This window comes from Podarcis tiliguerta, assembly GCF_965153285.1.
Source record: "Podarcis tiliguerta genome assembly, chromosome: 2".
NCBI classification, from domain to species: domain Eukaryota; kingdom Metazoa; phylum Chordata; class Lepidosauria; order Squamata; family Lacertidae; genus Podarcis; species Podarcis tiliguerta.
This window is the reverse complement of record NC_139535.1, coordinates 4571143-4588759: the sequence shown is the minus strand read 5'-3', so window position 1 is coordinate 4588759 and position 17617 is coordinate 4571143. Positions and strand designations below refer to the sequence as shown.

Below are 17617 nucleotides of genomic sequence, written 5' to 3'. Positions count from 1 at the left end.
CCCTTGTTCACACACACACACACACACACACACACACTTGGCCCTTCTAGTCTGTTTTTAACACATATACCCTTGTGTGTGCACATTTTTTTGGTTGAAAGGGAATCTCAGTGTTGTAAAAATTCACCTCTACACCCCCTTGTTTGTTACCCAGGTGAGGAACAACCACCTTTTGAATAAACCACAGAACCAAGGAAACTATTTCCAAGTCCAGCATCCAGATTTGGGAACCCAGCGTTTATTATAGCTATTGTAATAGGACAGAGCTCACTCAACATGCCAGTTGAGAAGGTCTGCCTCCAGGCACTTCAGAAGAAAAGCTCATATAGTATTGTCAAACATAGCAAATAATCATTAAAAAATCTTCACATAGATCAGGAAAGGTCACAGGTCATGAGAAGTAAAGCACACATGGCTCCATCCTGGTATCTTCACCCCCCACATCACCTTGAAGTGGTCCTCGTGTGCCCAGGCCATTGGGCCATCTTATGTCTTGGGTGTCTGGCATTATCCTGGCAACCTAGCCTTCAGTGAGGGAAGAGCATGATAAAAGCCTCTTCCTGGGTCTCAGACAGCTTCAGGGATAGCTGAGTTACACTCTGGTGCTAAAACACCCTGCCATTTGTACCACTTTCAGAGGTAGATCAGGAGAGAGGAGAGAGCAGCATAGGAGGAAGACTCACAAGTGCAGAACACACAAAAATCAAGCCGAATGCATTCTAAAATGTTCCAAAATACATTCTGAAAGGTTAGATACAATTAAAGTGAAGCATTGAAACATGATTAAAATAAGGTTTTAATGGGTTCTCTCATTCTTATATCATCAGGGAGGGAGAGGAAGTGAGAGAAAGCAGGGTGGAGAGTTTTGAAATTTCCCAGAGGGAAAGGAGAAGGAGATACACTGGCGGAGAAACGGGAGGGTGGGGGGAGCGCACCACCCCCGGCAGTATCGGGGAGGGGGGGTACCATCACGCGCCGCACATCCGCCACCGCAACGGTGCCACGCCCCCGCGGGTGCTGCACCATGCCCCCGGGATGCACACCATGCCCTGCGGCTGGCGCGCCATGTCCCCGGGATGCATGCTGTGGTGTAGTGGTTAGACTGTTGGACTAGGACCTGGTAGACCAGGGTTCAAATCCCCGCTTAGCCATAAAGCTCACTGAGTAACCTTGGGTGGTCACTGCCTCTCAGTGTAACAGGGTTGCCATGAAGCTAAACTGGGGAGGAGAAGAATCATGTCTGATTGAACCTGGGACCTTATCCATAAAAATAAAAACCTACCACTGACCTTTCCTAGATGTGTAAATGTTCAAGTGTACAGGTGGAACAAATCCATATTTTGTGACTCTTAATCTAGTCCGCCCCTCCCTAATATCAAAGTTGGTGATCTTAGGTTCACTGGTAGGGCAGAGAAGGTGGGGTCACCTACAAAAAAGGAGAGGAGGATGGGCAGCCCCCATCTGGTCATCCATGGGGTGCAGATATTTGATAGTTCAAATATTCATTAATAAATGATATATCTATTGATCCTCTACAAACTTTTTCTTTAGCAAGTTTTGTCAAATGTCAGGCTACACAGCGGTGATTTCTCCCAAACATGTTTTTCCTCAAGTTCTGCACCTGCTCCTTGATCAATCCAGGAGAATACAGGAGGAGATGTTTAATTATGTAATTATAGTCTTCTCGCCAAATCTCCAGGGATTTCTCTGCAAAGATTGCCTTTGCAACTGATAATGTAAAGTCAGAACCAAAGCCAAAATGAGAAAGTAACTTCTCAAGAACTCATCAGAGGTGCTCTGCTTCAAGGCCAAAGGCCAATGTGGTCCAGCATCCCATTTCCCACAGTGGCCAAATGGATGAAGCAAATTTATCTAGACCAGGCATGGGGAACCTGTGGCCCTCCACCTGTTGCTGCACTACAGTTCCCATCATCCCCAGGCCACTGCTCATGCTTGCTGGGGCTGATGGGAGTTGTAGTTCAGCAACACCTGAACATAAGAAGAGCCTGCTGGATCAGGCCAATGGCTCATCAAGCACAGCATCCTGTTCTCACAGTGGCCAACCAGAAGCCTACAGGAAACGCACAAGCAGGGCTCAAGCACAAGAGGCCTCTCAACCTCCTGTGGTTCCTAGCAACTGGTGTTCAGAGGCATTGCTGCCTCAACTGTGGAGACAGAACAGACCCACCAGTAGCCATCAACAGCTTCTTACTGCTCCATGAAATTGTCTAATCTTCTTTTAAAGCCATCTTGGTCTGATGGCCATCACTGCCTCCTGTGGGAGCAGGTTCTATAGTTTAGCTAAGCAATGCCTGGATAAATATTTTCTCTTATCTATTCTGAATCTCCCAACATTCAGTTAGACTGGGAGTTCAAAGGTTCCCCATTCCCAGTCTGGACCCATTGCAGTCTGGCTTTAGGCCTGGATAGCAGATTGGGAAAAACCTGGTCACTTTGATCACCATTTTCTGGAGAGGTTCTGCCCTGTTCATTCTCCAGGACCTATTGGTAGTTAATCATATGAAGGCTGTGTGGGTTGGGAGAAGAAGGCACTGTGTTGCAATGGTTCTGTTAACTATAGGGCTACTATTGGCCTCCACAGTCACTTACGGACTCATTGTTAAAACCGTGTTTATGGAAGACAATCTTACTCGGCTACGAGTGATCGCCAAAGAAGAAAACCAGAGAGATGTGTATATTATTATTATTATTATTATTATTATTCACTTTTCTCAGAGTTTTCCACAGAGTTAACCAAAGCAATTTACAGCCTAAAAACACAGCTATCCAATTAGAAGGTGGGACTGAGAAATCCTGCCCAATAAAAGGTGCCTCAGTGCCGCCTTTCAAATCAAAGGCCAAAAGCCCAGGTAAAAGAATAGTCTTTTCCTGGTGGCTAAAGAAAAATAAAGATGGCACCAGGTGAGACTCGCTGAGGAGAGCATTCCACAGCGGCAAAGGGAAAACTTGAAGAAGACCCTCTGGTGATGATCCGGGGCCTGGGTCTATTCATGTGAGGAGAGGTAGTTCTTGAGGTGGTGGACTCCTGACCCTCATAAGGCTTTTAAAGTCAAAACTAGGACTTTGGATAGAGCCCGTCAACTAATCGGTAGCCATTGCAGTCATGACAGAATTGGTGTTACATGCTCAGGTCACCCTGTCCTGGTCATCAGTCTGGCCAATGGATTCTGAAACAGCTGATGGAGCTGTGGTCTAAACCACTGAGCCTCTTGGGCTTGTCGATCCCAACATGGACGGTTCAAATCCACACGATGGGGTGAGCTCCCGTTGCCAGTGACAAAAAAGAATTCCTAAAATGCTCAACCCAAGAGCACAGATATAATAATAAGAAATCCTACACCATCCCACTAAAAGTTAAGCACCACGGTCAAGGCCAGCTTATTTATCAAAGGCAAGTATAGATGGAAGTATCTTAACCTGCCACCTAAAATGGAGAATGATGGCAGCAAGAACATTTGGGGAGGGGGAGCATTCCACAGTTTAGCTCCAGAAACAGTCGTCTTTCCTGACTTTCATGTAGGGGCCAAATCACAGGGCTGAAACTTAATAAGGTCCACTAGTCACAAAATGGCCTGTCCACAGGAGGAGCCAGGGAGAAAACTGTGGCAGATGAAGGCAGAGTTTGGCAGCAATTAATGACTCAGGGACTAGTATTGTGACTCAGCCTTCCCAAGTTAAGCAGAATCTTTGCATTCAAAAGCACTAAGCGGAAAAGGCTTTTTATTTCATATCACCCGGCATTCCTCACATTTTACTTTTCTACTCTTGTTTTGTCTTCCGTCTTGTTTTCACAGCTTGTATCATATTCCTCCAAAAACTGTTATCTTTCTTCCCTACTCATTTTATATTCTTTTTCTTCCTTCCCCCCTCTCTTATTCCTTTACTCTATTTTCCCAAGTTGTTGTAATTTTAGATATTAACCCTTTATCACTCATCCTAATTTCCCACAAGACATCCTCTTGCCTTTTGCCTCAGAGCAGAGAGATCTCCCTTCCTTCTTTAAACCCTTGCCCTCCTTCAGCCTCTCTGTCTCCTGGACACCTCTATGCCCCTTTAAACTTCCAGTAATGCCCTTGGTCCAACCAAAGAGCTATGTGTGGCCCAGGGGCAGGGCGGGTGAATTAGGAGGCACTGGGTGGGCTGTGGCACTGAGGCCCACTGCTGGACCATGGGCCAGTCTTTCAGAAGTGCTGGGAAAGGTCATGCCAGCCTCCCGTGCCCCTCTCTGACCCATGTCACAAGTAGAACCACAATGCAGTGGGAGGTTCTTCAGATATCTAAAGGGGCGTCACATGGAAGATGAAGCAAGCTTGTTTTCTTCTGCTCTGGAGGGTTGGACCTGAAACAGTGGATTCAAGTGACAAGAAAAGAGATTCAGACTAAACTTTAGGAAGAACTTTCTGACAGCTGTTCAACAATGGAAATCTCCTTCAGGGTCCCTTCCCATTCTGCAATTCTATAGCTCTATGATTCGATGGAACATGTATTCCTTCAGGCCTACGCCTGGCGTCATAAAGGGAGTTCAACATGGTGCAAAGGCAAATGTAATTATTAAAAATAATGGTGATTTCTTTATCATCATCTTGCCAAAACTCAAGAGGAATAAAATCATAGTTGCGTCCAGCATTGAACAACAACATGATGCAACTTCATCAGACTCAGCCAGAAGAGACTGGTACATAAATACTTCTGTATTGTGCCACTGAGTGTGGGGTTATGCTGCCCACATGGGGCTGAATTGAATCCTCTTTGGCTCTCAAGCCATGTACGCCAGGCATGTTCCCTGTGATTAAGTCGCTGCAGCCTGGGTCTTCCAAGCAGATTTTGACTGCTGGTAATTTCCTAGCTCTGTTGCTGATAGCACTCAAGAAGGAGATTGGAGTAAAAGGCAGGTGCATCATAATTCACCTTCTGCTGTTGCTATTGCTACTACCTGAAGCAACACCAGAGATGCTGAACTCAAAATGCCCATTGACTTTGATAAGGGATCCCAATGCACCCTTGAATTGGTACAGGCGAGGAGACTACCACATCAGCGGGGTCATATCCGCAGCATCTCCTGTTTTCAAACCAACCATCTTCAATGAGCCTCCCTTTACCAGAGTTTATGGGTAAGTCCTTATGTGCCTACTGTTGTAAAAGCTTTATGCAAACTGAATGTGACCTCATGGAGACCAAATGTTGTTGTCTCCCGGGCATCTCTCCTCATTTCTGATACTTTTGCTTGGTCAATTATGTCTTCTATTTTCGTCCCTTTGGAGGGAAATGGTCGGATGTATTCTGAATGTCAAAAATTGATCTACTGCAAACTGTAGCCCACTCTTCTAAGATTTGGGCAGGAAGGGGTTGATAGATCTCAGGTGTACAGATGCTGCAGACGCATTTCATGATTTCTGCTTCCCCATCACAGCTAAGGATGACACAATCTGGTCTCTGTGTGAAAAGAATGTCAAGGTAACACACACTTTTTTCCAGGCTGGGATTCTTGCCACCCTGGTATACCCTGTCCTTCTTGTTTGCTGTTCGGGAAGTCAACCGGAACCACAGGCTTTCCCCCAACCTCACCCTGGGCTATGACATCTATGACAACTATTACGACGCCAGAGTGACTTGTGGTGCCATGGTGGACCTGCTCTGCCCTGGGCAGCCAAACATCCCAAACTATTATTGTGGACCATGGAATAAAGCATTGGCTGTTATCGAAGGGGCTGATTCTGACAAATCAAAAGATATTTCCACCATGTCAAGCATCTACAAAACCCCACAGGTATGAATGTCAGGAGGGAAGGAAAAATCCCAGAATGTTATTGCAATTTCTTTGGAGAGATGTGAAAATGCCATTCCTGCTTCTAAGGCAGAAGGAGAGATTGGCCTCAACCCTCTCTTAACAAAGATGACTCAGGAGATTCTAGGCTAATCCACACTTCCTCTTATCCCATGGCTAGAAAGCAGGGGTCTGAGTGGCTTTCCATTTTCCCGTGCTTTTTAGGCATGGACCCAGGGCATTTCTTCCTCTCCCTACTCCTTTCCCACAGAATACCCACTCTAAATTGGAAAAGCAACGGGATAAGGCATGTGTCAATAAGCTTAGCTAAATCTACAAGATCCCACAGATGCAAATGCCTTGTTTTATGGAGAAGGATATTTGAGGAAATTCTCAAAATTAAGACAGAAGAATGGAATAAGTAATGAAAGCTAGTGCCATGTGAGATGCAAATGAACAAATATGCAAAAGGAAACATTAAAGAAACAAGAGGCAAAATACAAAAAAAAGTGCAGGGCAAGGCAATGGAATGTCATCCTTTGAAACAAACTCTGTGAGCTCAGGCTAAGCAAATCTTACACAAACCTGTAAAAGTAAGAGCAATTTACAGTAAAGGAAAAGCTTGAGACTTACATCCCTAATGTGGTCCTGCTTATTATTTACATATTTATATGCTACCTTGACTCATGAAAGATAATTAGTTTCATGAAAAATAACTGGATCCCTTAGAATGAATGGCTTCTCTATGCTTCCCCTCTATGGTCCCCTTTAATCAAAGGATAGAAGACATGGCAACTCTTAGAATAATAGAATCATAGAATATTGGAAGTAACTCAAGGGTCATCTAGTCCAACCCCCTTGCAATGCAGGAATGTCAGCTAAAGCATCCATGACAGATGGCCATCCAACCCCTGCCTAAAAAACTCTGAGGAAGGAGAGTCCACCACCTCCAAGAGAGACCGTTCCACTGTCAAACAGTGCTTACAGTCAAAAAGTTTTTCCGTTATGTTTTATTGGAGTCTCCTTTCCTTCAACTTGAAGTCATTGGTTTGAGTCCTACCCTCCAGAGCAGGAGAATACAAACATGTTCCCTCTTCTATGTGACAGCCCTTAAGATATTTGAATGTAGCTATCATATCTCCTCTCAGTCTCCTCTTTTCCAGGCTAGACACACCCAGCTCCTTCAACCATTCCTCATAATGCTTGGCTCCTAGACCCTTGATCATCCTAGTTGACCTCTTCTGCCCACGTTCCAGCTTGTCAACATGCTTCTTAAACTGTGGTGCCAGCAGGACTAAACCACTTCTTGCACAACAGAACACCATTTCCATGCACCTTCCCACTGCAGCAGTACCTATTTTTCTACTTGCACTGGTATGCTTTTGAACTGTTAGGTTGGCAGAAGCTGAGACAGAGCAACGGAGCTCACTCCATCATGGGGATTCAAATCGTCGACCTTCAGATCAGAAATCCCAAGAGGGCTAGTGGTTTAGACCATGATAAAATACAGGGAATGCAGTATAAAAATGCAGAACCAACTAGAGGAGAAAAAACTGGGAGGAGAACCCAAATGAATTCTAATAGGATAATAATAATTCTAATATTTAAAAATGGAACATAGAAATAAGTGAGTAAATAGTTATGATTTTGCATTGTGCCATCATAAACACAAAATGAAATGTGTTGTTGTCAAGCTATATTTATTCTCCAAAGATTGTACATTTATTTGGGATAAATTTGCACACATTTCTCACTAAAGAAAAGTGAGCTGATGATATAAGGAGGAGGATTATAGTGTATGCCACAAGGCAGGTTTCTTCTGCTACAAATACCTCAGCAATCTATGTAGGGTTTATAGCAACTAATTTTAGAGCTTAATTTTATATAGAAAAACTGATGGCTATTATAGGTCTAATGTGAGCTAAAAATGTTCATTGTAATTTTGTGTGAGCTCTTTTCCTTTTAACAAAATCTGTTCTTTCTTCTTAAATGTGACACTTTAATGAAGAAATAAGGATGAGATCATATACAATTAAATAAAACTGCTACAAGATACATATTCTAAAAGCGGTTAAAAAAATGCAATCAGGGCATAACCTAAAGCAAACAAAACCCATTCCAAAGACTCTGTCACCATTTTTTGAAAGCAAACAACTAAATATTGTGTGTTCGTAAACTCCCTGGAGTAAAGCTCCTCAGCCCTGTGAAATTGTGTCTTTTCTCTGTTTCCCATATCAGAGAAAAGTTATAATTTAGGCAAGTACAAAGTACTACATTTGGGAATTTGTTGAGGGTGACAACACTAATCTCTTCTGTTCTTTACTAGGTCAGTTATGGTTTTGCTTCTGACACTCTTAATGACAAAACTCAGTTCCCTTTTATCTACCGAATGGTCCCCAAAGAAGAGCATCAGTATCTGGGGATAGTCCAACTGCTCCTGCACTTCAACTGGACTTGGATTGGCCTCGTTGCTCCAGACACCAACAATGGAGAGAGGTTCATGAGGACCTTGAAGCCCCTGCTAATCAGGAACACAATTTGTGCTGCCTTCTCTCTTAGCATCCCAATACAAAATGTGAAAATACAGTCGCTTTCTAAAATATCTTTCATGTGGAAGAAAGTCAACGTATTAGTCTACTATGGAGAGATGCGCTACTTCTTTAATATAATACATATTTTGCAAAATGTGGTTGAAAAGTATATAAGACCCATTGTGGGGAAAGTCTGGATCACAACAGCTTTGTGGGACATCACCGGGAACTTGTCTTATGATCTGCTTTCTCCCCTGCACATTCATGGTTTTTTTTCTTTCTTAACTCGTATTAAAAGAAGGGGAAATGATGACGATTTTGACACATTGCTCGATTCTATGATTCTGTTTGGGCATAAAACATTTCAATGTTCATATTCAAAGCACATATTGTCTGTGAAGGGAAGGAGAAGGTGCAGGGAAGATGACACTCTGGAGTCCCTGCCTGACAAAGTGATTGAGAAAATCCTGTCTCTGGATAGTTACAGTATTTACAATCTTGTCCTTGCTCTGGCAGGGGCCTTAAGGGCTGCCCTTTCCTCCAAATCCAATCAGATGGTGGCGAAGGGTAAAAAGAGGCTGAAATATCAAAGGATACAGTCTTGGCAGGTATTGCTGTTTTCCTCACAGGCTGAACAGGCATTGGTGCTGTGAATTCCATTCAGGCTCGACTTGACTTTGCCTCCATTTACAGTGGTACTTCTGGTTAATAACTTAATTCGTTCTGGAGGTCCGTTCTTCACCTGAAACTGCTCTTAACCTGATGTACCACTTTAGCTAATGGGGCCTCCAGCTGCTGCCGTGCTACCACCGCACGATTTCTGTTCTCATCCTGAAGAAAAGTTCTTAACCTGAGGTACTATTTCTGGGTTAGCGGAGTCTGTAACCTGAAGCGTCTGTAACCCGAGGTACCACTGTACTGTACTGTTACCCACATTTTAATTTGCTGCTGAGAAGACAATCTGCCTCCCCTTTACCACCAAATTCCTTAGCAAGGCTTCATGCTATTACTAGCCAAGGAAACTAATCCTTGCAGAATTCTTCCAAGGGTGTAGAGTAAAGCTTATGTATCTTACGGCTTTAGTCTGTCCCAAAAGGCTGAAGCAGAAACAATGGGCTAAAGATCCATTGCCCAAACACACACACAGTGTCAGTCTGTACAAAGATCTTCAGCAATTAGGCTATGTTATCTAGATAATTTTATTCTTTTCTAAATGTGCACGATTTCTTTCCTGTTCTAGCTTCACCCTTTCCTGGGAAGCTCCCAGTTTTACAATACTTCCATGGAAGGAGTGTATTTGGATGAGAATGGGCAGTTGACAGTCGAATCTGACGTTGTGAACTGGGTGCCATCTCCCAACAAGTCCTTTGCTGCCGTGAAATTTGGGAGCATAAGCAGACAGGGATCCTCAGGCCCAAAATTCACCATTGATGAAAAGGGTCTTGTGTGGTCCAGACTGTTCAATCAGGTTTGGAAAACCCATTCGTTGAGTTGTATTCCCTTTTAGAGATATGTTGAGCTCTGCTATTCTGTTGGGAGAAACAATAATATACCTTATACCTATCTACGTAATGGGCTAAAACTATACAGTGGAGGAGATGAATGGAGGAAAGCCAAAATAAGAAACATGAAAATGGAAAAGCAGGTTAGAATATGACTGGGGCATGGCTTTTGCAGTAGTCAGAAAGCATGCCAGACTTCAGAATTGAGCACAACAGAGCTGCTCCAAAAACCTTTCTGTTTCAGTTTGTTGGTTTCTCTGGATTTTGATATTTTTAAACAATTTCAATAAATGCAGATTTGATCTCTGACTCCTAAATCCAAGGGCAATACAGTTTCCATGTAATTCTTTCTTCTTGATTATCTCTTTCTGCCCCAACTGTGTCCCAAGGACTATGACCTCTGTTTTGTGCCATGGATCAAAAAAAGCATCCACAACAAAGCCGTGTCTATTCCACACACACTGAGACTGTACACTGGCCCAGAGGTTACTTGCTTACAGTCTTTCATTGATGCTTTTTTTCTCTTTTTGGTCAGATCCCTCCTCAGTCCAGGTGTACCAAGAGCTGTCGCCCTGGATATGCCAAGAAGGTTCAGGAAGGGAAACCTATTTGCTGCCATGCTTGTGCTCCATGTGCGGAAGGGATGATCTCCACTCAGGAAGGTAGGAGACTTCAGAGGAATGTGTAGCAAAAAGATCAATAAAAGATGTCCTTTGTTGATGAATATTCCGGAACAATCTTATTTTGAATTTAATAAAGTTTCAACAGTGATTTCCTCAGTCTTAATAAAGCTTTCCAGGTGCCAATGAGACAGCCTTGAGTATGTAAGAATTAGACAGTGTTGCTGCATCTGGTAGGCTCCCTTGAACCAGCCAGTTTGGCAAAGTAGCTAGGATGTTTGGTTTGTACTGGGAAGACCAGAGTTCCAGTCCATGCTCCTCCAAGGCACTTTTTTCTGTAAATTACACCCATCTGACAACACCTGGTGCTAGGGGGGAGATAAGATGTAGCTGCAATTAACAACTTGGAGCTTCAAGATCACTCCAAGCTCTTCCTTGGGAGGTAAATAAGAGGTTAGGGACCTACACAGAATGGACCAACTCTCTGTGTTGATTAGCAGAAACAGCAAGTCCCATCACTGTTTCCATTTGCATGGGGTGGCTGGATTCAAAATTGACCAGCTTTTTTTTGCTAGTCTGCAGGAAAATGTTCATGCAGATGCTCTTCTTTTTCCAGATGCAGACCACTGCACCAAATGTCCAGAAGATCAACACCCTAACAAGGACAGAGATCAATGCATCCCCAAGATTATCATCTTCCTGTCCTATGATGAATATCTGGGGACCCTCTTGGCTTCCACTGCCCTGTTTTTGTCCTTAATCACAGGCCTTGTTTTAGGAATATTCATTAAATATCTTGACACTCCCATAGTCAAAGCCAACAACAGGGACCTTTCCTACATCCTCCTTGTCTCCCTCCTCCTCTCCTTTTTGTCCTCCTTTCTGTTTATAGGCCGGCCAAGGAAAGTGACCTGCCTTCTCAGGCAGACAGCCTTTGGCATCATCTTCTCAGTTGCTGTCTCTTCTTTGTTAGCAAAAACTATTACCGTTGTGCTGGCCTTCCTGGCCACTAAGCCAGGAAACAGGGTGAGGAGATGGCTGGGAAAGAGTCTGGCTAATTCCATTGTCATCTCCTGTTCCAGTATCCAAATCCTCATCTGTGTCATCTGGCTGGGTACCTCTCCTCCGTTCTCAGACTCTGACATGCACTCCCAGGCTGGAGAGATCATCCTGCGATGCAATGAAGGATCTGCTGCCATGTTCTACACTGTCCTTGGCTACATGGGCTTCCTGGCTGCCATTTGCTTCACGGTGGCTTTCCTAGCCAGGAAGCTGCCTGGGTCCTTCAATGAAGCCAAGCTGATCACCTTCAGCATGCTGGTGTTCTGCAGTGTTTGGGTGTCCTTTGTGCCCACCTACCTGAGCACCAAGGGGAAATACATGGTAGCCGTGCAGGTCTTCTCTATGTTGGCCTCCAGTGCTGGCCTTCTGGGCTGCATCTTCCTTCCCAAGTGCTACATTATTGTACTCAGGCCTAGTCTGAATACAAAGGAGCACCTGACTACAAAGGCTTAATATGGCACCTGATTCCTAAAATATGTTTTTGGTTTTTGCAATTGATAGCCAGCATAAAGGCAGGACACATGAGTTGGGAATTTAGCTCCTTAAAAGCTATTGTTTTGGAAATCAGAACACAAAATTATCATTTGAATCATATTCCATCCTTACCACTGTTCATTTTTCTCCTCCTAAACCTTATTGATGAATTCTTTTCTGAATACTGTTTATATATTTTTCCTAATAAGAAATCCTTATTGCAATGCAATAATAATGAATCTGTTGATTAAGAAAATAAAAAATTCTTAGATAATATTACAAATAAATTACTTATGCATTTTTTTTCAACATGAAAGAACCACATTCCTTTGGTATCTCTTTATTTCCTGTTGTGCATATCAAGAGAGTCACGTTGATTATTGGTGCCAGGGGTGTTTTTCATGTGGTGCAAGGTGCAAAATGTTTTTAAAGTAGTTGACACACAATAGGCATGAGTCATGCCCAAAATATACTGGATAATTTCAAAATATGCAAGGAGATATTAGCAAGTTATTAAAACAGATTTGACCTTTCAAATCAAGTTGTCTAGTCCTTATTTTGCTTTGCCAGATTATTTGGAAATAATCCAAAGATATTTCAACCATGTCAAGCATCTACAAAACCCCAGAGGTATGAATGCCAGGAGGGAAGGAAAAATCCTGAATATTCTTGCAGTTTCTTTGGAGAGATGTGAAAATACCATTCCTGCTTCTAAGACAGAAAGAACATTTGCCCTCAACCTCCTCTTCACAAAGTGGATTCAGGAGATTCTGGGCTTGTCCATGAGTCGGAGCTGTTTCTCACTTGATCCACCCTTTTTAGGCACAGATCTGAACCATTTCCCCCATGCCCTACTCCTTTCCCACAGAAAACCTGTTCTCTCCTTCTATATCGGAAAAAACAGCATTTTGTGGTGTTCCCCAGTGGAGAGCAGTGAGACAAGGAGAAGTGTGGATGAGCTTTAGCTAATTCTACAAGATCCCATAGGTATAAATGGTGTGGATCATGGAGAAGGGTCTTTGAGGAACTTGTCAACATTCATGTAGGAGAATGCAAACAGAAATTACAAATAATGAAGTGATAAAAGCTAGTGCCACATGAGACATAATGTAAATATGAAAGACTAAAGTGGTGAAATTAAAATAATAATAATAATAATAATAAATTTTATTTATATCCCGCCCTCCCCAGCCGAAGCCGGGCTCAGGGCGGCTAACAACAGTAAAACAGCACAAACAACACTTTAAAATCATTCATTATAAAATTAATTAATTCAAGCCACTGGCAACCATTGGGCCAGAGCTCTGCGAAGATTGCCAATGGAGGGAGTCAGGCTGTGCCCTGGCCAAAGGCCTGGTGGAACAGTTCTGTCTTGCAGGCCCTGCGGAAAGATGTTAAGTCCCGCAGGGCCCTGGTCTCTTGTGACAGAGTGTTCCACCAGATCGGAGCCACGGCCGAAAAAGCCCTGGCTCTAGTTGAGGCCAGCCTAACTTCTCTGTGGCCTGGGACCTTCAAGATGTTTTTATTTGAAGACCGTAAGTTTCTCTGTGGGGCATACCAGGAGAGGCGGTCCCGTAGGTACGAGGGTCCTAGGCCGTATAGGGCTTTAAAGGTTAAAACCAGCACCTTAAACCTGATCCTGTACTCCACCGGGAGCCAGTGCAGCTGGTATAGCACCGGGTGAATGTGATCTCGCAGCGAAGACCCCGTAAGGAGTCTCGCTGCAGCATTCTGCACCCGCTGGAGTTTCTGGGTCAGTCTCAAGGGCAGCCCCACGTAGAGCGAGTTACAATAATCCAGTCTGGAGGTGACCGTCGCGTGGATCACAGTGGCTAGGTCAGGGCGAGAGAGGTAAGGAGCCAACTGCTTAGCTTGGCGGAGATGAAAAAATGCCGCCTTTGTTGTAGCTGCAATCTGCGCCTCCATTGAAAGGGAGGTATCGAAGATTACACCCAAACTCTTAACGGACGGTGCTGGCACTAATTGCACCCCCGCAAGAGATGGGAGTTGCCCCCTCAATCCCATATCGTCCCGTCCCAGCCACAGGACCTCTGTCTTCGAAGGATTTAACTTCAACCGGCTCCCACGTAGCCATCCAGCCACAGCTTCCAGACATCTGGTCAGTGTGTCTGGGGCCGAGTCAGGATGGCCATCCATCAACAGATAGAGTTGGGTGTCATCAGCATACTGATGGCAACCCAGCCCAAAACTCCGGACAAGCTGGGCGAGGGGGCGCATAAAGATGTTGAAAAGCATCGGGGAGAGTATCGCACCCTGAGGTACTCCACACACCAAGGAGTGGCGCGATGACAATTCCCCCCTAAGCGCCACCCTCTGTCCCCGACCAGAGAGAAACGAGCGCAGCCATTGAAGGGCTGTGCCCTGAATCCCCACGTCGGCAAGGCGGTGGTCCAGAAGTTCGTGATCGACCATGTCAAAAGCTGCTGACAGATCTAGAAGAATCAGCAGCCCCGACCCACCTCGATCCAGCTGTCTACGAAGATCATCTGTTAGGGCAACCAGAGCCGTCTCGGTCCCATGACCAGCGCGGAAGCCGGACTGGAATGGGTCGAGAGCCGATGTTTCATCCAGAAACCCACCAAGCTGTTCAGCAACCTCTGAAGGGTACATGATAGAGCAGTGAAGTGTCATAAGCTTTGAGACAAACTCTGGGAGCTCAGGATAAAGAAACACAAGAGAAAAGAGTACGTGAAATTTACAGTAAAGGCAAGACTTGAGGTTTACATGCCTAATGTATCCTTATTCGCTATATAAATATTCAAAAGATCATTAGTTTCGTGAAAAATAACTGGATAATTTAGCTTGAAGGGGACAGTAGGGTCTCTCAGCCACAGATGTGTCTACACGTGAGGCCCAGTTGCCTGAATATGGCAGATGTCCTTGCAAAGCTCAGTTGTAAGCATATGGTGGTGTTAAGGGCTGTGTTGTGTAGTACCCATGTGATGCTGATACAAAACCTCACACATACACTATGTAGAAGAATGAAAGTTTACTACCCCACTTCTCTCCTCCCTTCTCTCTCTCCCTACCTCTCTTCTCCCCCAACCTTATATAATAGACAACATTAAAACCTTCATCAAATATAACCGATCTATAGAAAGGAATGTATGATATGAAGAAAGACGATGTGTGTACTTTTGTAACTGGAGTAAAACTTTTTTTAAACAAACAAACAAACAAACAAACAAATAAATAATAAAATGTTCCATGGGGGTGGGGGCTGGGAAAATAATAATACAAGTAATGTACCTAGTAGTACAACTACTTCAATGACCACAGTATAACAGAAAAATCAAAATTGCCAACACTACATAGCCCAAAACAAAAACAACCCACGACAAACAGGTTACTGCGACCAAACAGCTAACTGAGATTCAGCTAAGCTCAGTAGAGTAAGGATGCCTAGCTTCATCAAACGGCCATTTCTTCTCTCCCATATAACAGAAAAGTTGTCAATCAAGAAAGTACAAAGTTTTGCATTTGGGATTTTGTTGGGGGAAATGGCACTAATCTCTTCTGTTCTTTAGTAGGTCAGTTATGGTTTCGTTTCTGATGCTTTTAAGGATAAAACTCAGTTCCCTTTTGCCTACCTAATGGTCCCCAAAGAAAAACATCAGTATCTGGGGATAGTCCAACTGCTCCTGCATTTCAGTTGGACGTGGATTGGCCTCGTTGCTCCAGATATCAACAATGGAGAGAGGTTCATGAGGACCTTTAGGCTTCTGCTAACCAGAAACACCATTTGTGCTGCCTTCTCACTTAGCATCCTAATACAGTCATACCTCGAGTTGAATGTGCTTCAGGTTGAGTGCTTTCAGGTTGTGCTCCATGGCAACCTGGAAGTAACGGAGCGTATTACTTCCAGGTTTTGCCACTCGCACATGCGCAGACGCTCAAAATGATGTCACGCACATGCGCAGAAGTGGCAAAACGTGACCCATGCACGCGCAGATGCGCCGTCGCGTTGTACGTTCCATCTCAATTTGGGCTCAGACCTTGTGCATTCCATAACAATGCATGGAATCAAATAATTATAAATAAAAGATAAAATTGTAAAAGGAAGTAATGATAAATGATGAAAGTGAATGCATTAAGGTGCTGGAATAGCCTTTCAGAAAAGCCCTACACTGCCATATCTCTCTTATAATTTGATGGACTTGTTAATGAAGATCTCCATTTCACTGACATGGACTGGTGTAAATCAACCTTGTCTTTCAAGGCTTAATGAGGTTCAAAGATAGAACCTCAGCAGCTAAAACCTCATTTGCAAGAAATGAGGGTCCCTTCAGAAGGTCCTGCATTTTCAGGAATTTGCTTCAAAGTCCACAAACACACTCTTCTTAAATGTTTAATGAATCATGATATACTGGACCCTATGAATAACATATATAATAATTGTCTTCCTCTGCCCAATTCTGTATGATGGAAATTCTTCCAGAGAAGGAGCAGTCTTCTGGGGTCATCTCCACTCCATAAATGTATACCACTTTAATATTCATAACTCCCTCCAAAGAGTCCTGGGATATATAGATTGTTGCTTGTTTAGGAGCCTCCTCTGTTCAAAGTCTCTAACACAGAGATAAGCCATGGGATGCTCACATGTGCTAATAGAAGTTCAGGTTTATGATACAACCCAACCAGCTGACTTGTCCATTGGATTTATACAGTAGCAATAATACCTAGACTTAGCTTAGTCATCATCATCATCATCATCATCATCATCATCACCACATGGTCTTTCAGAAGCAATACATGAACCAAAATGCACCATCTTTCAAAATTCAACCTTACCTGAGATTTGCAATGTGGTTCTCCAGCCAAGCATAGGTCCCTGCAACATCCTCCTTCTTAGAAAGAAGTGACAAGTTGGGTGTCTAAAGCCTCCCAACTTGCCCACCCCACCCCACCATCCACAGCAGGAGGAGGAAGGTGTGGTGATGGCCATATTGCTCTAGTCAGGCGGTGACTGAATCACATGCCAATGCTTGGTTATGTTCTATGCTATACATCCTGCTGTCAGAAAGATGTGCAATCCCTTCCTCTCCTTCCGAGGGACCAGGAGTATCTCTAGCCATCTAAACTTGAACGTTGCTGCTCAGCATCCTCCTTTTGCCCCTGATCTTAGGTCAAGAAACACTCTCCAAGATTCAGAATGTTTAACTTCAGCTTTGGGTGTGATGGAGCATGTAAAACAACACTGTCCTTCCCTGGAGAGCAAGAAGCTTGCTTTCTTTGGTCAAATCTTGCCCCACCCCCCATCCTGACTGTATGCACTCATGTCATGTAGCCAAATGGTCAAGGAAAATTATGTGGAAATACAGGTGTCTATAGCCTCACAACTAACCCAACTCAGGGAAGGAGCTTTCCATACACCCATGCACAGCCCACGTCTTCAGCGCCTGTATGAGCTGGGTGTTGGGATCACCTTTTCCGACCTTCCGATTACAGGAACGCAGGAACAGCAGCACAGCATTCCCAAGGAATAGGTCCTGGTGCAGTGGACTCACATTTGCTATTGTGAGCACCTCAAAAGCAGCAGAGTAACGAAAGCAAAGCTGTGGAGGTTTTGTTGCATACCTAATTTATTTCTACTGATTAATAATAATAATAATAATAATAAAT

At 43.9% G+C, this 17617-nt stretch overlaps 1 protein-coding gene and 1 long non-coding RNA gene across 3 annotated transcripts in view; both read left to right on the top strand.

Moving 5' to 3' along the window:
* The window catches only part of LOC310671174, a 36146-nt gene extending 26482 nt beyond the window's left edge, over nucleotides 1–9664 (top strand). Inside the window, exons 1-3 of one of the 2 annotated variants that reach the window (XR_014507862.1) lie at nucleotides 5683–5788; nucleotides 8833–8924; nucleotides 9557–9664. This is a non-coding gene — a long non-coding RNA (uncharacterized lncRNA). Of the gene's footprint in view, nucleotides 1–5682; nucleotides 5789–8832; nucleotides 8925–9556 lie in introns of those variants that run through there. The other variant, XR_014507861.1, reaches the window with a different exon arrangement.
* Nucleotides 9665–9943: 279 nt separating this feature from the next.
* On the top strand, nucleotides 9944–11953 carry LOC310672791 (vomeronasal type-2 receptor 26-like; the record flags this gene model as incomplete). Its single annotated transcript, XM_083430449.1, has 3 exons — nucleotides 9944–9961; nucleotides 10354–10480; nucleotides 11055–11953. The coding sequence occupies 3 exons, from the start codon at nucleotides 9944–9946 to the stop codon at nucleotides 11951–11953; spliced, it is 1044 nt and encodes a 347-aa protein (XP_083286575.1).
* Between the last annotated feature and the right edge of the window lie 5664 nt (nucleotides 11954–17617).